Consider the following 22,413-nt stretch of genomic DNA (forward strand, 5'->3'; position numbering starts at 1 on the left):
TTTAGCTTTATATTTGAGTTACGCCCCGAACGCTTTTTGTTTTTATACTTGTTGAACATAAATCCAAGGTGTATTTCTGTACTTGAATGTCTTACTAGGCAGATAGAGAGTCTCCCAGAGTACCATTCTGAACCCCATTTGAACGTCTGTTGCTAGCGTTCCATTATTTGAGCAGTTGCACGTGGATTTCATCACAGATTTCATTGTTTCTTAATAAAGCCATGTCATTAGCTTAAATTTTTATTATGACCTTCCTCTTTGTCTTAGAAGACAAGTGCAGTGGAAAAAATTCTGGTTAGTGAGATTGCTCTCACTGGTTAAGATCATGAGGTAAGAAATGGACTTTGTTAATTTGGAGACATGTGTAGACACAATTATTTGACTCTATATATGACTCTGTAGAACTGAATCAAGAAACAGGGAAACCCCAGATTAATGTTGTGTGTGAAAAGATAAGTGTATTATTATGACTAAATTTTAGGCTTTTCTTTTGAAATAACAAAGAGCCCCTAGATATCATAAAATCAGACTTAACAAATTAAGTACTATTTATAGATTATGAATAGTTAGTTTGTAACTTAAATTACAGTGAGGTCAGACCCTGTCTCTGACTCTGAGCAAGGCTACTGAAACTGTTGAATTTGTGCTGCTGTGTATGATATTTTGAACAATGTGTGACCTGTACTTCTAAACCTTCTAAATTTATAGCTGAAAAAAAAATACATTTTCATTTATTTAGGTTAAAAGACTTTTTTTAGAAGATGGTAAAGATACTATTTACAGGATATGTCAGCAGTTTTGAACTTTTACATGCAAAATATTAATTTGTCCTTTTCTAATAATTTATATATATAGGCGTTAATTCACGGACTAAACAGACACTACTACTCCATTACTATTAACTACCGAAAAAATGAACTGGAACAGAAGGTAAGTTAAAATTTTTATCTTAGAAAGCCATTTAAACTATTACCTAGTATGTTTGAATTTGATGTGTTCGAATATTTTTTCATTCCAAATGAATTTCAGGAACATAAAGGAATATTTTATTGGGCATATTAAAGACATTTACCTTATTGGTAGGTGCTAAAATAGAGAATAAGTAGGAAATAAACGTTTATGTGTGGTTGTATGAGTTACTATAAAAATCTTTCTCCTCATTCTGTGATGTTTCTGATTAATGTATCTTTTCTAATAAAATAACCTGGGTGCCTGGTTATTCGAGGTGTGCCTGGGTGGCTCAGTCGATTGAGCGTCCAACTCTTGGTTTTGGCTCAGGTCATGATCTCACAGCTCACGCTTTCAGGCCCCGCATCAGGCTTCACGCTTCACACACTTCAAGCAGTGTGGAGCTTGCTTGGGACTCTCTCTCTCTCTCTCTCTCTCTCTCTCTCTCTCTCTCTCTCTCTCTCTGTCTCTCTCTCCCTCCCTCTCTCTCTCTCTCTCTCTCTCTCTCTCTCTCTCTCTCTCTCTCCCTCCCTCCTTCCCTCCCTCCCCCTCTCTCCCCTTCTCTCCCCCTCTCTCTCCCTCTCTCCCTTTCTCTCTCTCTCTCTGTCTCTCTCTCTCTCTCTCTCGGCCCCTCCTCTGCTTGCTCTCTCTGTCTCTCAAAATAAATAAATAAACTTAAAAAAAAATTAAAAAGGGAAATGCAGTAGTGTTTTCAGATATTTACAGCTACATTCTTACCCTTTTTATACTAGGCAATTTTATTTTTTTATTTTTATTTTTTTTGCTTTTTCTTTTTTTTTATATGAAATTTATTGACAAATTGGTTTCCATACATATACTAGGCAATTTTAAATTTTGATTACCTGAACAATTACCTCACATCTTGGTTATAACATTCTTTTGTTTCTACTATTTTAGGATTATTTCACCTAATGCCAAATATTTAAGTCTGCCTATTGCTTTTTGAAATTATAATCAGAACTGCTTTTTTCTTTCTTTACTATTACAATTAGTCATCTTCCAAATTAGTTTCTTGTATTTCTCTCTGAGAGAGACTTAACATAATTTTTAAGAGCAGTAAGTACTATTGATAGCCAATACATTTTGATTCCCATGTGACTCTCTGGTCCAAATGTGACGAGTAATCAGTAGTAAACAAGACGTTTCTTAACTGGTTGAAACTGTTTCCCACAAAGGTACCTTAGAAGGGTATTCACCTGTAGCACATGAGGTGGATGAGAAGTGGGATAAATTGGGCTGTTCATAGTGCCCCCTCTTTCATTTTTTTAAAATTATTTTTTACTTTTATTTATTTGTTTGATTTTTTTTAATTTACATCCTAGTTAGTTAGCATATAATGCAATAATGATTTCAGGAGTAGATTCCAGTATGGAATCCCTTATATATAACACCCAGTGCTCATCCCAATAAGTGTCTTCCTTAATGCCCTACCTATTTACCCATCCCCCCTTACCCCTTACCTATCCTCCCACCCACAACCCCTCCAGCAGCCCTCAGTTTGTTCTCTGTATTCGAGTCTCTTATGTTTTGTCCCCCTCCTTGTTTGTATTTTTGCTTCCCTTCCCTTATGTTCATCTCTTTTGTATCTTAAATTCCACATGTGAGTGAAGTCATATGATACTTGTCTTTCCCTGACTAATTTCGCTTAGCATAATATACTCTGGTTCCATCCACATAGTTGCAAATGGCAAGGTTTCATTCTTTTTGATTGCCAAGTAATATTCCATTGTGTATGTATGTATACACACACACACACACACACACACACACACACACACACCACACCTTCTTTATCCATTCATCTGTCAGTGCTGCCTCTTTTCAACCAGATGACCCCTAGTTTTAATCTCATTCATATATTGTGGAGAGGATGTGCTGTATAAGGCTTTCATTAAAAGGAGACTTTTGTTTTTTTAAGTTTTATAATACATATTTTAAAAGGTCAAAGCTATATCCTTTTGTAGTTCATAAGCGTGATTGGGTGTTCACACCGTTGTGTGACATGTGCCACCCTTAAACCTTGTTATGGGGGCGCCTGGGTGGCTTAGTCGGTTAAGCGGCCGACTTCGGCTCAGGTCATGATCTCGCAGTCCGTGAGTTCGAGCCCCACGTCGGGCTCTGTGCTGACAGCTCAGAGCCTGAAGCCTGTTTCGGATTCTGTGTCTCACTCTCTCTCTGACCCTCCCTCATTCATGCTCTGTCTCTCTCTCTCAAAAATAAATAAACATTAAAAATATTAAAAAAAAAAAAAACCTTGTTATGACGTTGGCACATTACCCGTCTGACATAAAAAATAAATAATAAATAAATAAATAAATAAATAAATAAATAAATTATAAAATATAAATAAAAGGTCAAAGCAACCAGTAAACGCACCCAAAGGTCCTGTGTGCTTTGAGCATGGTGATGAGTGAGGGGCTGCAGGGGCCAGTTCTTTGCTGTCCTGAGGGGAGACATAGAGCCATTGAGCTCTTTTGCAGCTGCTTGCCTGTGTCCCAAAGTTTACATCTGCTGTGATACATTTAGTTGATAGCTTGGAGTATATTTTCAACACCTATTTTTAATTTTTACAGAATAGATACTGGCCATGAAAAAGAGCACCTGTCAGATACAAACTGAAAATTTCGTATATGTGAATATTTTTTTAGTCTGATACCTAACACCCAACTGGTTAGAAATATCCAGCTAATTACATCAGCTTTCCCCCTTTTTGGTACCCCCCAAAATTTAGCCACTATCCTTGACATTAAGGACACATGTGCAAATACCTACATAAGTTAATTAATGTTATGCTTATGCTCCTAATAGCTTAGTTCAGGAGCTTTTATGGTAACAAAAGCCCTGCCTTTACTCTTACCCACCAACCTGTATAATTAACTTTAAACTTCCTCAGGGGTCCCAGTGGAATCCTTGTTCAGGCATGGTAGAGATATCCTCACGCTCTGTGGAAACTTTGCTTTGGAAGTGGTAGAAAAATCCAGTTCTCCACACTTAATTATAGGTAGTTTTATAATACATATAGTTGCAGCTGCACCAAAATTTCCTGAAGATATATTATCTAGAACACTTATCAGTGGAGAAGATGGGAAGCAGTCAAAAAAATTGGAGTTAGTTGTGTAGGATTTTTTTCAGGTTACTCTTGTCTCTCCTTGGGCCCTTGAATGGGAATGGAGGAATTTGGAGCTTTGTGTCTGGCAAAGTCTCATAGGTGATTTTTGACATGCACCTTTTTCTCTAGCATAAGAAAACCTTTGTACCACATGTAACTGCAAGTCTCTGAGCAAGTAGAATCGTTTTTCTAAACTATTCTAGCTACGTCTTCAGATTACAGCTCATGGATCTCACAAAATAGTCTGGCTGTAATGGCAACCAGATTTTTTTCACAGTGATTTTAGCAGTCATTTTAAAAAGTTACTCAATTGTAAGTTCACCTAAAGAACATTTGTAGAATAAGACTAAGAAAAACTGTCTTAAATACTCTAAACTTGAAAATTTAGGAACTTCCAGGAATTACATACTCAGAACTAGGAGTCCAGTTTGAGAAACAGTGAACTAAGGTATTTAGTTCCACGATCACTAATAGAGTCTGATCCTAGTTTGCTGATTTGATTGCACACTGGATAAATCTGTGATTTCCTGCCCAGTTTCATGACTTTTCATTTAGACAGTAAGGAAGTTTTCATTTTAAAAATTATGGATGGAATATTAGAATTGAAAAGAAATTTATTATCTAATATAAGCCCCCAATTCATAAATATGTAAACTGAGGCACAGTAAGATTTACATGAAGTCATTCAGTAAATGGGGCATTTACCTCCTTACCTTGGTATTTGAAAGCTGGACTGTATGAACTATTAGAGACCTTGTGTGTAACATAGCAGTTTTATCCATCCATCCATCCATCCATCCATCCATCCATCCATCCATTCATTCTTTATGCATTCAACAGGTGTTTATTGAATGTTTGTTATGATTAGATATTGTTCTAGAATCTACATCCTGGTGATCTTGAAATCAACTGGGAAAGTTTCTACTCTTTTGATATTTTAGTGAGCGAGAAATGCAATAATAAAATTTTCAAGTGTTGATAATGTTCTAAAAATAATGATAAGGGAAGAAAGATGTTTGAGATAGTGTGAGGTGGCTTTTTTATATAATGTGATGAGGAAAGCCACCTATTTTTAAGGAAATGAGAAAGGTAAGGCATGCAAAGATAAGGAAAATAGTCTTTGTGGCAGAAGGACAGCAAGTACAAAGGCCATGAGGTTGGAATACTCCTTAGGTTATATTAATATAAATTTAGGAGAATTCTTACTAGAATTTAAGTTAATAAAATTAAATTTTAAATTCATTAATTCCAAATTGTGTGAAGTTGTTTCTCAGGGCAAGTGAAGAGGTATCCTCAATACAGGAAAATAATCACTCTTTATATTTTTCAGATGTTGCTAAATTTGCATAAGAAGAGTTGGATGGAAGGTTTGACACTTCAGGACTACAGTGAACACTGTAAACACAATGAATCAGTGGTAAAAGAGATGTTGGAATTAGCCAAGAATTACAATAAGGTGAAGGTTACTTCCCACATTTATTTCTTATAATCTTTAGAATACATATGATTAGATGGCAAGTATTGTATAAATATATACATAGTTAAAAAATAGAGTGGCCTGTTTTATAGATCAAATAGTAAATATTTTGGACTTTGAAAGCCATCCAGTCTGTTGTAGGTACTCAACTCTGCTGTCGTAGTAGAAAAGTAGCCACAGACAGTATGTAAAGGAGTGAGTGAGGCCGTGTTTCAGTACAACTTTAATAAAATAGGCAGCTGGCTAGATTTTACATTTGAAATGTTTTGATTATCCAAAGGGCTTTTTCTTGGGAGGGAATGGGAAACAAGTGGATGTAGGATAATAACAACAGCATTTAATACTTCTACATACAGTTTAGTTTACGAGCTTTTCTTTTTTCCATTTAATAAGTGTCTCTTGAAAACCTGCTATGCACCAGGCACAGGGGGTATGGTAAGAAGCAATACTTGTCCACACAGAACTTATTTTCTGGTAGGAAAAACACAAAGAAACACAATATAATGTATTAGGATTAGTGCTAATTCTGAAATTAAGAAAATACTTGATCTGTGACTAAAGTATATCTGGGGGTGCCTGGGTGGCTCAGTCAGTTCAGCGTCCACTCTAGATTTTGGCTCAAGTCATGATCTCACAGTTCGTGAGTTTGAGCCCCGCATTGGGCCCACAGTGACAGTGTGGAACCTGCTTGGGATTCTCTCTTTCCTTCTCTCTCTGCCCCTACCTCTCTGTCAATTATTTAGTCAGTCAGTATATACAAACATGCATACACACACATACACAAACAAACAAACTAAAAAATAAAATAAAATGTTTCTTCTGTGTTCTGTTAGTTTCCAAGGACTGCCATAACAAATTGCCATAAACTGGGTGTCTTAAAACAAATACATTCCCTCATGATTATGGAGGCTAAAAGTCCCAAATCAAGGTATTGGCAGGGCCATGCTCCCTCTGAAGCCTCCAGGGGAATATCTTTCCTTTCCTTTTCCACATTCTTCAGTCCCAGGTTTTCTTAGGTTGTGGCAACTTTAATCTCTAACCATGGTTAAGGGTCCAACATATCTTTTTTGGGGACATGATTCCACCCATAACACGTATTTTACAGCTTTCTTGACTAAAACTCACATGAAAAACAGATTTTGGGGACACCTGGGTGGCTCAGTCAATTAAGCGTCTGACTTTGGCTCAGGTCATGATCTCATGGTTCGTGGGTTTGAGCCCCTGCATCGGGCTCTGTGCTGACAGCTCAGAGCCTGGAGCCTGCTTTGGATTCTGTGTCTCCCTGTGTCTCTGCCCCTCCCCTGCTCATGTTCTGTCTTTCTCTCTCTCTCTCAAAAATATATGAACATTAAAAAAAATTAGAAAACAGATTTTACGTTTTTAACCAAGTACATGCAAATGTATATGTGTGTATATGTAGTTGCAACAAAAGTTTTATAAAACAATATTTACCCTTATTACATGTGATATATTTTTTCTCATTTGACTTAATTTTATTGTTTCAGTTATATACATACATATTATATACACGTACATATAGCTTGCAACCCATTAATGGATTGAAAACCTGTAATTTGTAAAACATACAAGTTTTGCAGGGTTTTGTTTACAAATATCAATTGCATATCCCCTGTACAAGTTGCAGTGGAAAACAGGGATCCTTCCTTCATTTTTAGGAAAACAGAGGCAGTAAAAAAAGTTTACAAATAATCAGAGTTGTAGGCTAAAATTGGTGTGTTCCATAACACGTCAGTATTCAAATAGTCCACAAACCAGCTGTATCAGTGTCACCTGGGATCATGTTAGAAATATAGACTCTCAGACCTACCGAATGAAAATCTATAGTTTATCAAGATTTCCAGGAGATTTGTGTATTCATTCAAGTTGGAAGTTAGAGAACACTACCATAGAGAATATAGTGAAGTCCTATAGAGATTCAGAGGCTCTTGCTTTCAGTTGTGGGAGACCCAGGATGCTATCTTAGAGAATACAGCATTTGAACTAGACCTTAAAGCATGAATAAGATTTGGACATACAGAGAAATGTTACCGTAGGCAAAATAAACATCACAGGCAAAGACCAGGAGACAGAAAGGCAAAGACACCTTTAGGAAACTGTGTTTGGCTAGAGTATATACTATATGAGGGTGAGTGGGGAAGAGTTTTTTTTTTTTTTTAATTTTTTTTTTTTAATTTTTTTTTTAACGTTTATTTATTTTTGAGACAGAGAGAGACAGAGCATGAACGGGGGAGGGTCAGAGAGAGGGAGACACAGAATCTGAAACAGGCTCCAGGCTCTGAGCTGTCAGCACAGAGCCCGACGCGGAGCTCGAACTCACGGACCGCGAGATCATGACCTGAGCTGAAGTCGGCCGCCTAACTGACTGAGCCATCCAGGCACCCCGGGAAGAGTTTTTTAAAGTTATTGAATTCAAGTAACAGGATTTAGAATACCAGGATAGAGTTGTTGGGTTTTTTTTTTTTAATTTTTTTAATGTTTGTTTATATTTGAGAGAGAGAAAGAGACAGAGGGCAAGTGGGGGAGGGACAGAGAGAAAGAGAGAGACAGAATCCAGAGCAGGCTCCAGGTTCTGAGCTGTCATCACAGAGCCCAACACGGGGCTTGAACTCATGAACCATGAGATTATGACCTGAGCTGAAGTCTGACGTTTAACCATCTGAGCCACCCAGGTGTCCCAGGATAGAGTTATTTTTGACCAGGAGTATGATATCCCAGAACCTAATTTTAGAAATGTAATTTGACGACAGTGTAGAGGAAGTGCTGTGCCGGAAGAGGAGATTTGACATGGAGGTTCTGTTCAGGAGGAGCTTGCTGTTACCCAAACAAAAGGTGCTAGGTATTTTGGTTTACCAGAGTAGCATTGGGAACAGAGGCATCAGCAGACAAATAAAGAAAACATGGCACCTGGATAGATGGAGTGAAAGAAGAAGGAGGAATCAGAGATGAATTCAGGGTTTCTTACCTAGGTGACTAAAAGTATGTTAGTACCATTAAAATTTTCCAATTTTGAAGTACAAGGATTGAGAAAGGAGATCGAGTTGTATTTTAAACAAGCAGGTAGAAATACAGGACTAAAATTTAATGATAGGAGCTAGAGCTTAAGATTTTGGAGACAGCTAAAATTTTTTTTTTTGGTTGTCAAACCAAAAAGTAGTATTTCTCAGGGCTATTGGGTGGCTCAGTCGGTTAAGCATCCGACTCTTGATTTCAGCTTAGGTCATGATCTCACAGTTTCTGAGATGGAGCCGCACATTGGGCTCTGTGCTGACATGATGGAGCCTGGTTGGTATTCTCTCTCCCTCTCTCTGCCCCTCTCTCGTTCATGTGCTCACAGGCTCTCTCTCAAAGTTTAAAAAGAAAGTAATATTTTTCTTTTTACATTAACCTACCAAATAAATACTAGCCAAGGGAGAGTGTCTAAAATTTGCTGCATGTAGCAAGAAGTCTTTGGAGAGAATTTAACTTTGAAAAAAGTTGATGGGCCTATACAAACTAAATTCCAGCAGAATTAGGTCTGGCTTTGAAGAGCATGCCCTGATTTATATGTAGTGTTCCAGCTGGAAATCATCGATTCTAGATTATAGGGAAAATTTTTTTTTATCTTTCTAGTGTATGTTTTTCATGCTGTGAAGATTAAAGAGAAAGAAATAGTTTATCATACTTAAAACAGTTAACCTTTTATACATTAGTGACTTAAGTAATATTATTCAGCAGACTGTAGGAATGGTTTTCATTTCTCTGTAACATTGCAAGTTTTAAGTAAATTCATATTGGTACCACTGCCAGGAAATAACCTATTTATGGTTACTGCTGCCCATCCACAGAAGTTTTTCCTATTTTACAGTTTTAAAAAATCTCTGTAGTACTCAAAAACTTGTAAGGTTTGGTTATAAAATGAAAACAATGTGTAAGCTGTGATATGAAGGAGTCCAAATTTGAGAATGTAATTCCCTCTGTGATTGAAAGAGAATGTGGTGGAGTTTTTAGTAACACTTAAAATATAAAAAGAAATGCCCATGCTACCAATTCTTCATAGTATTCTTTTTAATTGGTTGGTGTTTTAAACTAAGGTAATTACTGTTAGGTGCCAGTTAGCTCCTAAAGTGAAAGAAGATTAGAAAATAATTAAATTCCTTTGTCCCAACTTTTCTATTTCAAGTCTGAATTCCACACAAAGATTCTGCTTGATTACTAGTCATTGATTTCTCTAATTACTGAACTACAACCACCACACTCTGTTATTCTAAATCTCCTCTAATTTATTCATGCTAAGATGTATCAGGTTTTAAAATATTGATAATATTTGATTGGATACTTGTAAATGAATGTGCAAGTGAAAAGTGAATTATAAAAGGAGCATTTTAAGAATAAAATAAGGGGTGCTTGGTGGCTTAGTCGGATGAGCGTCTCTTGATTTTGGCTCAGGTCATGATTTCAGGGGTGTGGGATTGAGCCCTATAGTGGGCTCCTTGCTGAGCCTAGAGCTTGCTTAAGATTCACTCTCTCTCTCCCTCTAACACTCGCCCCTGTACAAACCCACACAATCTCTCTCTTTCCCTCCCTCTCTCTCAAAAAAAAAAAAAAATAGCATAAAGAGGGGAACCTGGCTGGCTCAGATGGTAGAGCATCAAACTCTTGATCTCAGGGTCATGAGTTCGAGCCCCACGTTGGATGTAGAGATCACTTAAATAAGTAAAACTTAGAAAAAAATAACAGAGACATAAAAATTTACCTTGTTTTCAAACATGTAGCCCTATAAATTCTGAGATCTGACCTTTACCCTTCAGGTAGAAATAGTACCTACTCTATAACCTGAAAGAAAATTCAGGTATATTTTTTATGTGATTAGATATAAAACATGTAATTATATGATTACATTGGTTTACTACAGTAGCTATTTTAACTGGGAAAATGTTGGTTTATGCTAGTGCAATAAGATAAGAAAAACAAAATAATAAATAAATATTGGGAAGACCAAGACAGATTATCATTATTTAAGTATGATAGGATATGTTTACAATCAAACAGTAATCTAAGAGACTAAACTAGAAGACCATCAGAACTGTTAAAATAGAGAATTATGTATGTGGTAACCATGTAATTACATAAGCTGAAACCAGGTGAAAACTGTAATAGGCAAGTCAGTTCATAGTATCCAAACTTATAAAATACTTAGAAATAATTAACATAAGAAATACATGTTTAAATGTATATGGCTTATTTCAATAATATTAAAAATATTTATAAAATAGATTCCTTTGTTTTCACATAGGAAGATTCAGTATTGTAAATATTGTTGTCAATATTGTAAAGCTTGCCACATGTAGCAAGAAGTCTTTGGAGAGAATTTAGCTTTGAAAAAAGTTGATGGGCCCGTACAAACTAAATGCCAGCCGAATTAGGTCTGGCTTTGAAGAACGTGCCCTGATTTATATGTAGTGTTCCAGCTGGAAATCATCATTGATTCTAGATTATAGGAAAAATTACTATATAGGGAATATATACTATTATAGGGAAGATTACTTTAATGCTAGTAAGAATATCAATGAGGTAATTTACAGTTTTGATAACTTGACAGTATGGTTTATCTGCAACAAAAATAGTAAATTAACATTTATTGACTGCTTGTTAGGAGTCAGACTGGGAGAAAATATTTGTACTGGTAACACAGAAAAGACTAGCATCCAAAAAATTGTATAGTATCCACAAGAATCCCTATAACGTAGTTTTAAAAAACAATAATTTTGGACAAAACAGCTGGAAAACTCACTGAAGACAAATGGCATATAAACATGAAAAGACAAGTTCAACCTTATTAAGTAGTCAAAGAAAAATTTTATTTTCAAATTTAAGAAATGATTTGGGAAAATGCATCACTAGTGGGTAAGTAAAGAGTTACAGCACTTTGCAGAGGGGCTATGTTTCAATTATAAATGCATATATCTCTTAAAACTAACATGTTCTCTTTTAAGGTTTATTTTGAAGAAAAAATTCTGTAAGTACCGACTTATAGAAGTATTTACAACCTGCTCTTATGTGTAGAAATTGAATTGTATAACAATTTGAAAAGTTCCTACTATGTTACCTTCCTTTTCTTTTTTAAAGATACCTATCTCACATTTATCTCAACATATTATGTTATGAACAGTGTCACCTCAAAGATGGAAAGTAGAGGAATAATATACTTCATGTAAATCCTGAATTATTTTCAGTTTTTGCATTAACCAGATGTTGCTTATATCTAAGATTGTGTTAGCTCAAAGTAGCAATGGTTTCAACAAGATAGAAATGTAGGTCTCTTAATAAAAAAGAAAAAGAAAAAGAAAGAAATGTAGGTATCTTGCAAGTCAAGGCCAGTATGACACTTTGAAGTCTTCATGAACCTAGATTCCTCCTATATTTTGCTCCACTTTCCTCATATTGGCTTCCATCCTCTAGATATCCTCATGATTCAGGGTGATTGCTAGAGGTTTAGCCATCCCATCTGAGTTCCCAGTAACTGGTTAAAAAGGAGGGGCAAAAGAGGGATGCGCCCCAGCTAAATCTGCTCCGTTTCACAGTCCTTTTCGTAAACCCTACCCAACAGCACTTCTGATTATAGTCTCGTTGGCAGAACTCAAGTGGACACATCTTACTTTGAGAAAGGCTGTATATATAGTGTGGTCTTTTACCTGGGAGCAGCACTGTCTTTAAGGAAATTAGGGTGGTATTACAAAAGAAGAAAGGGAGGATACATGTTGGGTAGGCATCTAGTAGATTCTGTCATAGAAATTTTTCAACAAGCTGAACTATAATTTCTGTTATGGGTGCATACACATACACCTATGATGTTTATTATATATCCCTATTTCATGTAGTTACACTTTTAAATTGGATTCCCTGTAAGATTTTTAGAATTTATGCTGTTTAGGCTGCTTATTAAATCATGGGTTTGGCTTTATTATTATCCAGGATATGTCATTATAAAGTAATTATTTCCTGAATTGTCATGAATATTGCTTCAAGGTCTTTGGAGATAGATAGTACTGTTGAAGTCACAGTTGCATTGCTTATTGGCTATATTCTATATGTGGCCCCATTGTTCTTTGTGCACATTCCATTTTTGTATATTTCGTACTGCATTGCAGTTTGAGATTTCCAGGCAAGTAAAGCCCAAATGTGAGCTCCTTGAAGAGAGAACTATCTTATTCAGAGGGAGTACTTAGTAGTGATTATTGAATATGTAAATGAAAATTCTGCTGTCGAGGACATGCATAGAATGTACCTAAAGTGTTACAAGCTATTTCAAAAGGAGAGTTAGAAATACATTTTTTTTATATATAATAGGAGTATTGCTGGAATTAACATATGGTTCTCCCAAGGAGATAGTGCCTAATTCCTTTACATATAAAATGTATATTAACTTACTTCACTGGGATGTTTTAAGGAGTCAGTAAATCAATATTTGTAAAAGCAAGTGTCTGGTAATATGTAATTACTGATAGTTGTAGGAAAACCAATTTTATGTTCTCCAAACTCACACCTCTTCTCCTGTCTCAGATTTCTAATTGTTTCATGTGTGCTAATTTTGCTTTCTCAAGTATGTTTTATAAAAGCCATTTCTTTAAACTTGTTCTTTACCCTTAACCCAGTAATGTGATTTTCAGTTATATAGTCAATACATTAACTTCATATAAAATCAAGAAAGAAGGAAAAGACAATATCTTGAAATTCACTAGCAGTTATGCAGAGATTGATGGTGAAAAAAATTACCATCTATGTGATTTTAGAAAGCACGTGCTTATTAAATGGGATCAGGGAATGTTATAGAGTAAAGAAAGTTAATATTTCAAAGGGAAGAAAAGAAGCCCAAGGACCAGAGAAGTATGGAGTGGAATAGGAGACATGGTGTTATAAAAACAGAGAGGTTAAAGGGTTAGAAGAGAAAACAGCGATTGAAGAAGTTCTTTAAGGCGTTCAGAAAGTTCAAGAAAACTGAGTTCATTGGATTTTACCTGGTGGAGATCCTTAAAAGAGTGTAAATGAAGTGCAAAAGATCCAGTCCATATTTTTTAAAGGGTAAATAAAATGGTAGAATCTGAGATACCTGTTTTCTATTTAAGAAATTTGACCATTACCAGAAAAAGGAGAATGAAGTTAATGGGTTTAGTTAAAGACTGTTTAACATGGGGGTACGTCTGAGGGGATTATGATAACATAACAGACCAAATTCTAGGAATTTCTTAGAACTGTGCAGACCGTGCATGATGGGATAGCCATCTGGGGGTCTTTGTTGATAAACTGTTAAAAACGTTTCTAGTGTGAATAGCCACAAACATTTTCAGTGCTTTTTTGTTGGTTGAGTAAACCGAAGAGCATGAATGCAAAAGCAAAATTTGATGCCAAATCACAGAAGTTGCCATAAACACAGAAGTTCCCCTAGTGAGGACACTGCCTGTGCCTGAATTTCATTTGTTTCTGCTGCTACCATTTCTTAATTTTTCCTGGTGACTAGCCAGATTAGAACTATGAATGAAGACAAACTGGTCATGCCCAGATGGCAGATGAGATCTAGGTAACTTAGGTAAGTGGAGAAAACATTCAAGGTTTTGATGTGATGATCTGGTCTGATCTGGTGTATCTTAGAATGAAAGAGATGTGCTTATTCTTTGTCATGGGGGTTTGCAACCTTAGTATATGCCTAAATCTACAGCTGCTCCTCATTTTCCAGATGGCATCTATGGCTGGGAGTACTTTTTACCATCTGCACTTCTCAAAGAGTTTGTGAACTCTCTCTTTTAATTATTGGAAATGGAAAAACTAATTGGTAAAGTGGTTAAATGATGTAAAAGATTTTAAAAATTAAGTTAGAACTTTTTATGTTCTGTTTAACCTTTTTAGAAAAGGACCAGTGAAGAGAAAAAGTGAAAAAATGCTTTTTGACTTTCATTTTTGCGTACCCGCCATCTTTGATATTTGCGATACTCCATAATACTTTGTAATAACTATTTTGTACATTGACTGGTATTTTGAGCCAAATTCCAAAACTCTTACCTCCTTCCAATACTGTACTGTTTTCAACATGTGCATGGAGCAGCTAACACTGAATGAATGCAGAATACAACTTAAGTGAATTGTTCCATTCATCAATAATGTTTTCAAGTAGGTAAGGTATAGTGTCAGGATTTGTCAAAGTAATTGAGGAAAAGAAACTTTTTTATGTGTTGTCTTTGTTTCTATATATGTAAATCATTGGGATAGCGGGGAAGCAATTTCCCACTTAGGTAATACTTTTTTAACTAGCTGAGAATAATAGGAGTGACATCTGACTCTGAAAATGAACATACTCTCTATCTAGGGAATTCTAGATTTGGAGTGTTATTAACTTTTATTTTTCCTTCTTTCAGTTTTATGAGTCATAAATGTATTTTCTTGATGATGTGTTGTAAATAAGTATCCTCTAATAATCACTAGATACAGTACTTATTCACCATCTTTTCTCTTTAGGCAGGTTCTACTGGGGAAAATTCTCTAGATAGTTTGTCCATTTATAAAATTAGACACTTGCCATCTTTGCTCATTTTCAAGTTCTCTGTTTACAAAACTATTAAGAAGGTGTGAAATGCAGCCAAACTTCCCAGTTTATGGGAAATGTCTGATGATTGCATTTCCTACATGTTCATTGTTCACACATGAAGAAATTTGGCAGCTGCAAGATTATTAAGTTTAGAGTATCCAAATCTAACCCTCACTGGGATTTTGGTTTCCGGCTTTCTACCCCCACCATCTCACCCTCTTTTGTAACCATCTTTGTGGTAAGTGCTGTGGTGTTATTTCTTAAGGTTGGTGACCCTTCAGTTTTCTTTGTTTTCCGTTTATCAGGCACTAAAGACAAGGAGTTCACCTGATACAGAGTCCTGGCTTCATTCAGACAGAAACATACCCAGACTCTTTAGGAGGTTCCTTCTCAATAAAGAGGTTTTATGGTGGTGCTATTGTTGAGAGAGGGTGACAGTGATGGTAGCTAATCTAAATTCTGTAATTTTTCATAATTACTTGCTAGAAAATTTGTGGTCATGCACCTAAGTGTTTGTAGCTAACTGATAATACTAGAAAATGGTTTATGTATATTTTGGTTGATTTCATTTTTACTTGATTTGGATTTTAATTCAAGTACGTTTTTCATGCTGAAAACTTCACATTACTCTGTTTCTTCATGATTACTAAAGATCAGTCATGGAGAAGTGAGATTTTTTTTCTGAATACATGTACTACTTTTAGAGATTTTAAATGTGTAGAGTTGTGAAGGGAGAAAACTATATGATTTGTTAAGTGGATCAAAAGTGAGCAGCTCCTTGGGGCGTCTGGATGACTCAGTCAGTTGAGCATCCAACTTCAGTTCAGGTCATGATCATCTCACCGTTCATGAGTTCAAGCCCCACATCGGGCTCTGTGCTGACAGCTCAGAGCCTGGAGCCTGCTTCGGATTCTGTGTCTTCCTCTCTCTCTGCCCCTCTCTCTCTCACGTTCTGTGTCTCCTGTCTTTCTGACTCTCTCTCTCTCTCTCTCTCTCTCTCTCAAAAATAAATAAATAAATAAACATAAAAAAAAAGCCAGCAGCTCCTTTGATCTGAAGAGATACTGGTAGTTAAATAGATACTGGGTGTATAAAGATTCAGTTGACAAGAAAAAGGAGACAAAGAAATGGGAAGTTGGGGCAGAGGTGTGACGGGAGTAGGAAAAGGGAAAGAACACAGAATAGGACTAGTTAGCATCATGGTGCCATAAACAGCTGCCTCGGGGGCTTCTGTCCTCCGGTTTAGCCATCCCTCAAAGAATTCTGTAACAGCTTCCAGAGAGTTAATACTATCATTTGGTGGTCCAGTTTAACATATTCAGTGTCTTTTACATATTTCTTAAGTCTGTTTTCAAAATGATGGTGGTAGTCGTTTTTACTACAATTGAAGGTTATTCTAAAGAGTAGCAAAATCACGTTTTTGTTTAATAAGTCACTTGAATCAAAGATTCTGTGAATGAAAATTATGGTCACCATTGTCTTTGAATATTCTACAGTGGGAAAAGTAAATTTAGAATTTGAAACTCTGTCCTTTGTGTTTCGTTCACAGGCTGTAGAAGAAGAAGATAAGATGACACCTGAACAGCTGGCAATAAAGAATGTTGGCAAGCAGGTGAGGTATACCGTAATAGGTTATGCAGTCGCATAATAACATGCTCTTGTAGAGTTAAAACTGTTTTAGGGCCTGCATGATTTTTTTCCCTGTCTGTTCACTCTACATTTTTCTTCTGTCATGTAAATACGATGCTAATTTTAAAGGTCACTGCATTACTTGATGTCAAATTCTCTTTGCCATATATAGTGAAGTCACAAATATACCTGTGAGATACTATCTTTAGTGAAAATAATTTACTAGAAATAAATTAGGAAACTTAGGTCCTGAGTTGTATTAATTTTTCAAGTATTATTTTTACTGGAAATAACATCATCAGTGAATAATAGAATGGTAGATTTATTTCATATGTAACAGTTTTTTAAATGATACAGTTTGTCAATTTCTAGGCTTCAATATGTAGGTAATGTTCCTGAGAAGGCTTAGAGCCCCATTGGAGTATAGTGAGTGAAGAAGGGTTTTAAGTATTTGCTCTTTCACTTTTCCAAGATGAAATCTATATTTTAGTTCCTAGTTTCTGAGGGTTGGGGGAACACACCAACCAATTAAAAGAATCTACAGATTAATTAAACTGTTTTTTAAAGAATGTTGATTACATTTTTTTTCATTTCATGGAACATGGTTATCATATTGCTGATGTTGGCAGAATCTTGATATTTCAGATGCAAGACACTAAGCTGTCTTTGCTTTCAGCCATCCTACCATATGCTCTGATCCCATCACATCTCACAAGCTATGTAGGTTTGGGCCAGGACCATTCTTGGATGGGAAATCTCTAAGAATCACCCAGCTGCCACAAGAAGTAATGTAGATAACTGAGGGAAGTGTGTTACCAATTCACTACAAAACCAGTTACTCCAACAAAGCAGGAGGGGCAAAGGTCTGACTTAAATACCATAATCAGGGAAATTAAATCTCAACTGCAGTCTGAATATTATAATTTAAAAACAACAAGAACTCTCCCAAAACAAAATGAAGTATAGTTCATCTTAATCTCTCATCCTGTGTGATACAGTTACTCTCGTTGTCTTTTCCCACTATTTATTGTAGTCTCATATTTATTATTAGATCACCAGCTTGGAGCCTTACACTTTAGAGAATTTAGGATTTTTTGACTAAATGAATCTGAAGCTACGATGTAGATTGTGGTAACAGTTAGCAACAAGTAAAAGGTCTAAATTAAAGGCAAAGCTGAAAAATGTGTAATGGGCAAAGTTGAATAATGATCAGAATCATTTTTCAAAATAGAGTATTTCACCGGTTTAACCTATCGCATGGCAAAAGCAAACCTGTCTAGAATGGAATCAGATCACTATCTTTTTCTCCTCCCGGGCTTTCAAAAAGTCACTTTCACTAAAATGTCCTAAGGTGTATTTCTGAAATAAAGAAAATTTAATATGTGGTCTAGTTACTTAAAAGTATTTGTATCATGTTGCATCCCTGGGTTTGTTTAAGGAAATCAAGCATATATTGAAATTGTAATTTAGGAAAGAACAGCCAAGAAATAATTCCAGTGATGAACATTTGTTTAAAGTTAGGAGTCTTGGGTATTTTAGCAATACCCAAACGAAAATAATGCTTTAATTGAGAGTTTTTTTAATGTGTGCAATATATATATGTATACACACACACACACACACATATATATTATTTTAAAGCTTTCACATTTAGCTGATAGATTTCATTCAGCTCAGCCTTAGACATGAATATAAATTAAGCATTTTAATTTGACTTCATTTATTATAATGTTATTTTAAGCCTCATTTTTAACTAAGACATTTTATATATGGATTTAATTAGGTTTCAGTTAAAAGACTATACCTATATACTTTACTATGATAGTTTTTTTTTCAAAATAAGTATATAAAATATATATTCTTAACAATGTAGAATTGATCCAAATTGTATTTAAATGTTTAAACAACTAACATTGACTTTTGATCCAAGAATATTTCCTGAATCATTTAAAGCACCTTTCCTGAAATACTAAAAATTATACATGAATTAAATTTAAATTAAAATTACAGAGGAAGTAATGAGAATTCACATTCAACTCTTACCTATTGGTATTTCTGCTTTGAGTAAAGAGCCCACTCGGTCAATAAATATGAAAGACACAAAATACGCACACATACTTGGGCTTATGCACACATATAAATGCTTAAACTTTGTTTTTTAAAAAATCAGATGCTGCGGCTTTATAGAATTCCTTGTTACTCTTTGTAATTTCTGGTACAGAGTCATAGCATCGATTGTGTAAATCAGTCTTTCGTGGTAAATCTTATTATTTTATCAGGTACTTAATTTTTAATTAATTTAGAAATCCTAAGAATGTAGCGATATATTAGGAAAGTTAAATTGTACATATATATAAATTTAGGTTTGGCTTTCTTTACCAGTTTCATCAGCTACTTTAAGTAACTGTTCTATCAGTAACATCGTTCTTTTTTCTTTTTCTTTCCCCATTTTTTTTTTATTTAGGACCCCAAACGTCATTTGGAGGAACATGTGGATGTACTTATGACTTCAAATATCGTCCAGTGTTTAGCAGCTATGTTGGATACTGTCGTATTTAAATAAAACAATGCAAAAGGCTATTAGTGATACTTTTCAGCGTATATTCCTCTATTGTTCCTAATGCTCAAAATCAAGGGACCTCTGAAGGTGTGTTTGGTTCAATGTAAGACATCTGGCATCATTTGCAGCACTGTAACACCTTCAATCTCAGTTGTGCAATTACTTCTGTTTCTTTAGTCAGGGTCTTTGCAGATTCCAAAGTTGTATAAGAATACATCAAAGTGGACAAATTTTGTTAAGATCCCATTTAATATTTGAAGAAAACAGTAACACAAATATATTTTGATTGTTGCTTACAAAATAAAATACATTTACAATCTATGTCTCCTGAGGTTTTTTGGCACTGGGTGGAATTGACAGAGTAACATTTGACAGTGCTCTAGAAATCTCACACAAAGATATGTTTCTCTTTGCAATTTAAGATCTTATAATACATAAAACATCAATGTGATAACAAAACTTGACAAATGTAAAATGATTGCCATTAAGGAGTTGCTGCCCCATTAGTGAGTAACCCAGGAAAAAATGTTGACATGTTTTATTTGAAGTATCTGTCACAAATTAATATTGTATATTCAGTTTCTTAATGTATTATACTTTTCAGGGTTCCAGAGGAGTACATTTAAGAAGAAAAAGGTGACAATGTTAATTTAGACTTTTTCATTTTCTTAAAGAGTACATTCTACCAACAGTGTTGAGATTATCTGGGAGTGGCCGCCTGCGACTCCCATTAGACTTTTAGCTAAGACAGCAATAGAAGGTATAGAATCTTGAAAGCAAAATGAGAAAAGTCACCATAATGTGAGTTTAATATGAACACATAAATAATTCTGCTTTCTCTCATCTTTTCCAAATTAAAAATACTCAGTTTTCTGATAAAGACAAAAATTTGACTAATGGCAGGTTTTATAGATGACCTTACCCCTCAACCTGTTCCTAACCTAATTTACATAAATAACTGCCCCATTAATCCTCATGGCACAGCACCATACTGGGTACACCAAGGAGTATGGGAAAACATATGGAGACAGATTTCATTCTTGTCTGTACCCTTTGTGAAAATATGGTAAAAATGTTTGTTTCTGAGGCTTCATTAAAAAGAGGGTTTTACTTGGGGGCTTGGAATTTAGACTTGACCTCTACTAGAAGTGGTAGGAATGACGTGGTAGACCACACTACTGTCCTACTTGAACAATTCTAGGCTCTTATTGGTTGCCTAATGAACAGTTACCAGAAACTAAAAGTAGAAATGGCTTAAATTCCCACTGTGTTTCATAGATTTTTTTTGGTGGAATAAGAGGTATTCTGAGCATTTGCTTGTCCTGTGGCTTTTTCTTTTACATATAGTATGTTTTATGTAGGACATGTAACATGTATTAATAATTTAATTGTTGAAATTACAACAGCTAACCATTTACAATTAAAATATAAGTGGAAGTTAGCAGAAGTTTTCCTTTTGCCTAATTTAATCTTGTGTGCAGACTTTTTGGATACATGGTTTTTCCCTTTACATAAATAGGGTTCTATCTATGATTTGTTTCGCAGATACTGTTCATTAGAGCTAGTCAGGATTTTTTTTTTTTTCATACAGTATGTATGCCCCTAGAAGAAGGCCTCAATAATTCAAGGGCTATTCTCAACATTCCATTTGAAAATAGTTTTTTGTTTTTCATTTTACTCTCCTGAAAATGTCTCCTGAGAAGGTTTACACAGTGCCTGCCTTTTGCTCTCATTTGATCACCTCACCTTGGACTTCCCACGGCCAGTACCACTTTCTTCTACTTGGTTCATGTTAGAGACATTCCCAATTTCAAAACCTTATCAGATCCCTCCTAGCAAAACCCTGCATTTTCTTTGGAGATTTGGAATGGATCGAAATGAGGATGCCCTGAGTCTCAATGAACACTTTTGTCCTGGAATGTGCAGCTATTTCAGCAGCAGCCTGGTGGCTCAGGTCCAGTTAGGCATTGAAACGACTTATTTAATCACAGGCTCAATAAGGTGTGTGTGTGTGTGTGTGTGTGCGCGCGCGCGCTTATGTGAGCATCTTTACCCATCTATTATGCAGTGTTAAAGCAGCACAAGAACCCAAACTGCTTGCCTCTAGCATTGAGCTGTCCCTGTCAGACTGACATGGGGACATTGGAAGCTCCAGCCTCAACAATTCAGTGATCTTCCTGGACCAGGAGCCCCTGGGAGCTCATTATATATACAGAATATACATTATATATACAGACCTGAATCAAGAATCCTGGCATGGTTCGTATGCACTTTCAAGTCTGCACATACTTGCTGCACACAAGTATGGCTCAAGAGCAGGTGTGCTGATTTTGAAGAAAGTCTAGAGTTTTCCTTTTTGAACATATGTAAATTCAAGGCATAGCCTGTAGTGAGGAATCACTGAATTTAGTACTGATAAAGTCAGAATGCACATTAATCTCCTATTCCAGTTCCTTAAAAAAACTGAGGAATTTATCCCTTTTCTATCCCTCTTCTATACTTTAACATTTCATCATTCTCCATTCTTTAAAAAAGAAAAAGCCAAGTCAGGGTGCCGGGAATGAGCCCAAAAGGAATGAGCCTCGAAAGGAGCCCAGGTGCAATCTCGCCTTTTTGCCACATACTTAAGGCTTTGTACCCCACTGAAAAAGGAGGGGGGTAATCTTGGAAGCAGTGGACAGAGAGGCGCTCAGGGACAAAGAAGTTAATGATCGAAGAAATGAGAAAAACCAGAGTAACCAAAATTGGGCAAAAACCTCGGGGAGAAATGGTGGTGGAAGGTAAAGGGAAGGGCAGAAAAACCAAGTGTCAAAAAGTGTCATAGCCACTGTCTCCTCCCCCGCAACCCGATGCCTCAACACCAAGGCCCTGCTTGTTTATGAAGCTTCATGGCCAGGAGCTGAGATTTGCTTCCGAAAGGGGGAAAAAAAAATGGGTCTGGCTGTATTTTTCTATCAGAAAGCTGTCTCGGCTTGAGTCTGGGACATCTGGTCATCAACTTGTCCAGCCCAGGGCCGTCCGCCCTGGGCCTTGCTCGCGGCGCCCTGCTGGAGGCCACAGCTGGTGCCCTCTGCAGCCAAGGCGCCCAGCCC

At 35.9% G+C, this 22,413-nt stretch overlaps 1 protein-coding gene and 1 pseudogene across 2 annotated transcripts in view; both read left to right on the forward strand.

Moving 5' to 3' along the window:
- Positions 1–19,642, forward strand: part of PSMD14 (proteasome 26S subunit, non-ATPase 14) — a 97,034-nt gene extending 77,392 nt beyond the window's left edge. For both annotated transcript variants that reach the window (XM_006935316.4, XM_045033869.1), the window contains exons 9-12: positions 856–930; positions 5,409–5,534; positions 16,682–16,744; positions 19,226–19,642. In XM_006935316.4, the coding sequence (XP_006935378.1) occupies positions 856–930; positions 5,409–5,534; positions 16,682–16,744; positions 19,226–19,324 (363 nt within the window). In that variant the 3' untranslated portion in view covers positions 19,325–19,642. The remainder of the gene's footprint in view (positions 1–855; positions 931–5,408; positions 5,535–16,681; positions 16,745–19,225) is intronic.
- LOC111562181 lies at positions 2,922–3,035 on the forward strand (annotated as a pseudogene).
- Positions 19,643–22,413: the final 2,771 nt, after the last annotated feature.

Source organism: Felis catus, chromosome C1 (genome assembly GCF_018350175.1).
Source record: "Felis catus isolate Fca126 chromosome C1, F.catus_Fca126_mat1.0, whole genome shotgun sequence".
NCBI lineage: Eukaryota > Metazoa > Chordata > Mammalia > Carnivora > Felidae > Felis > Felis catus.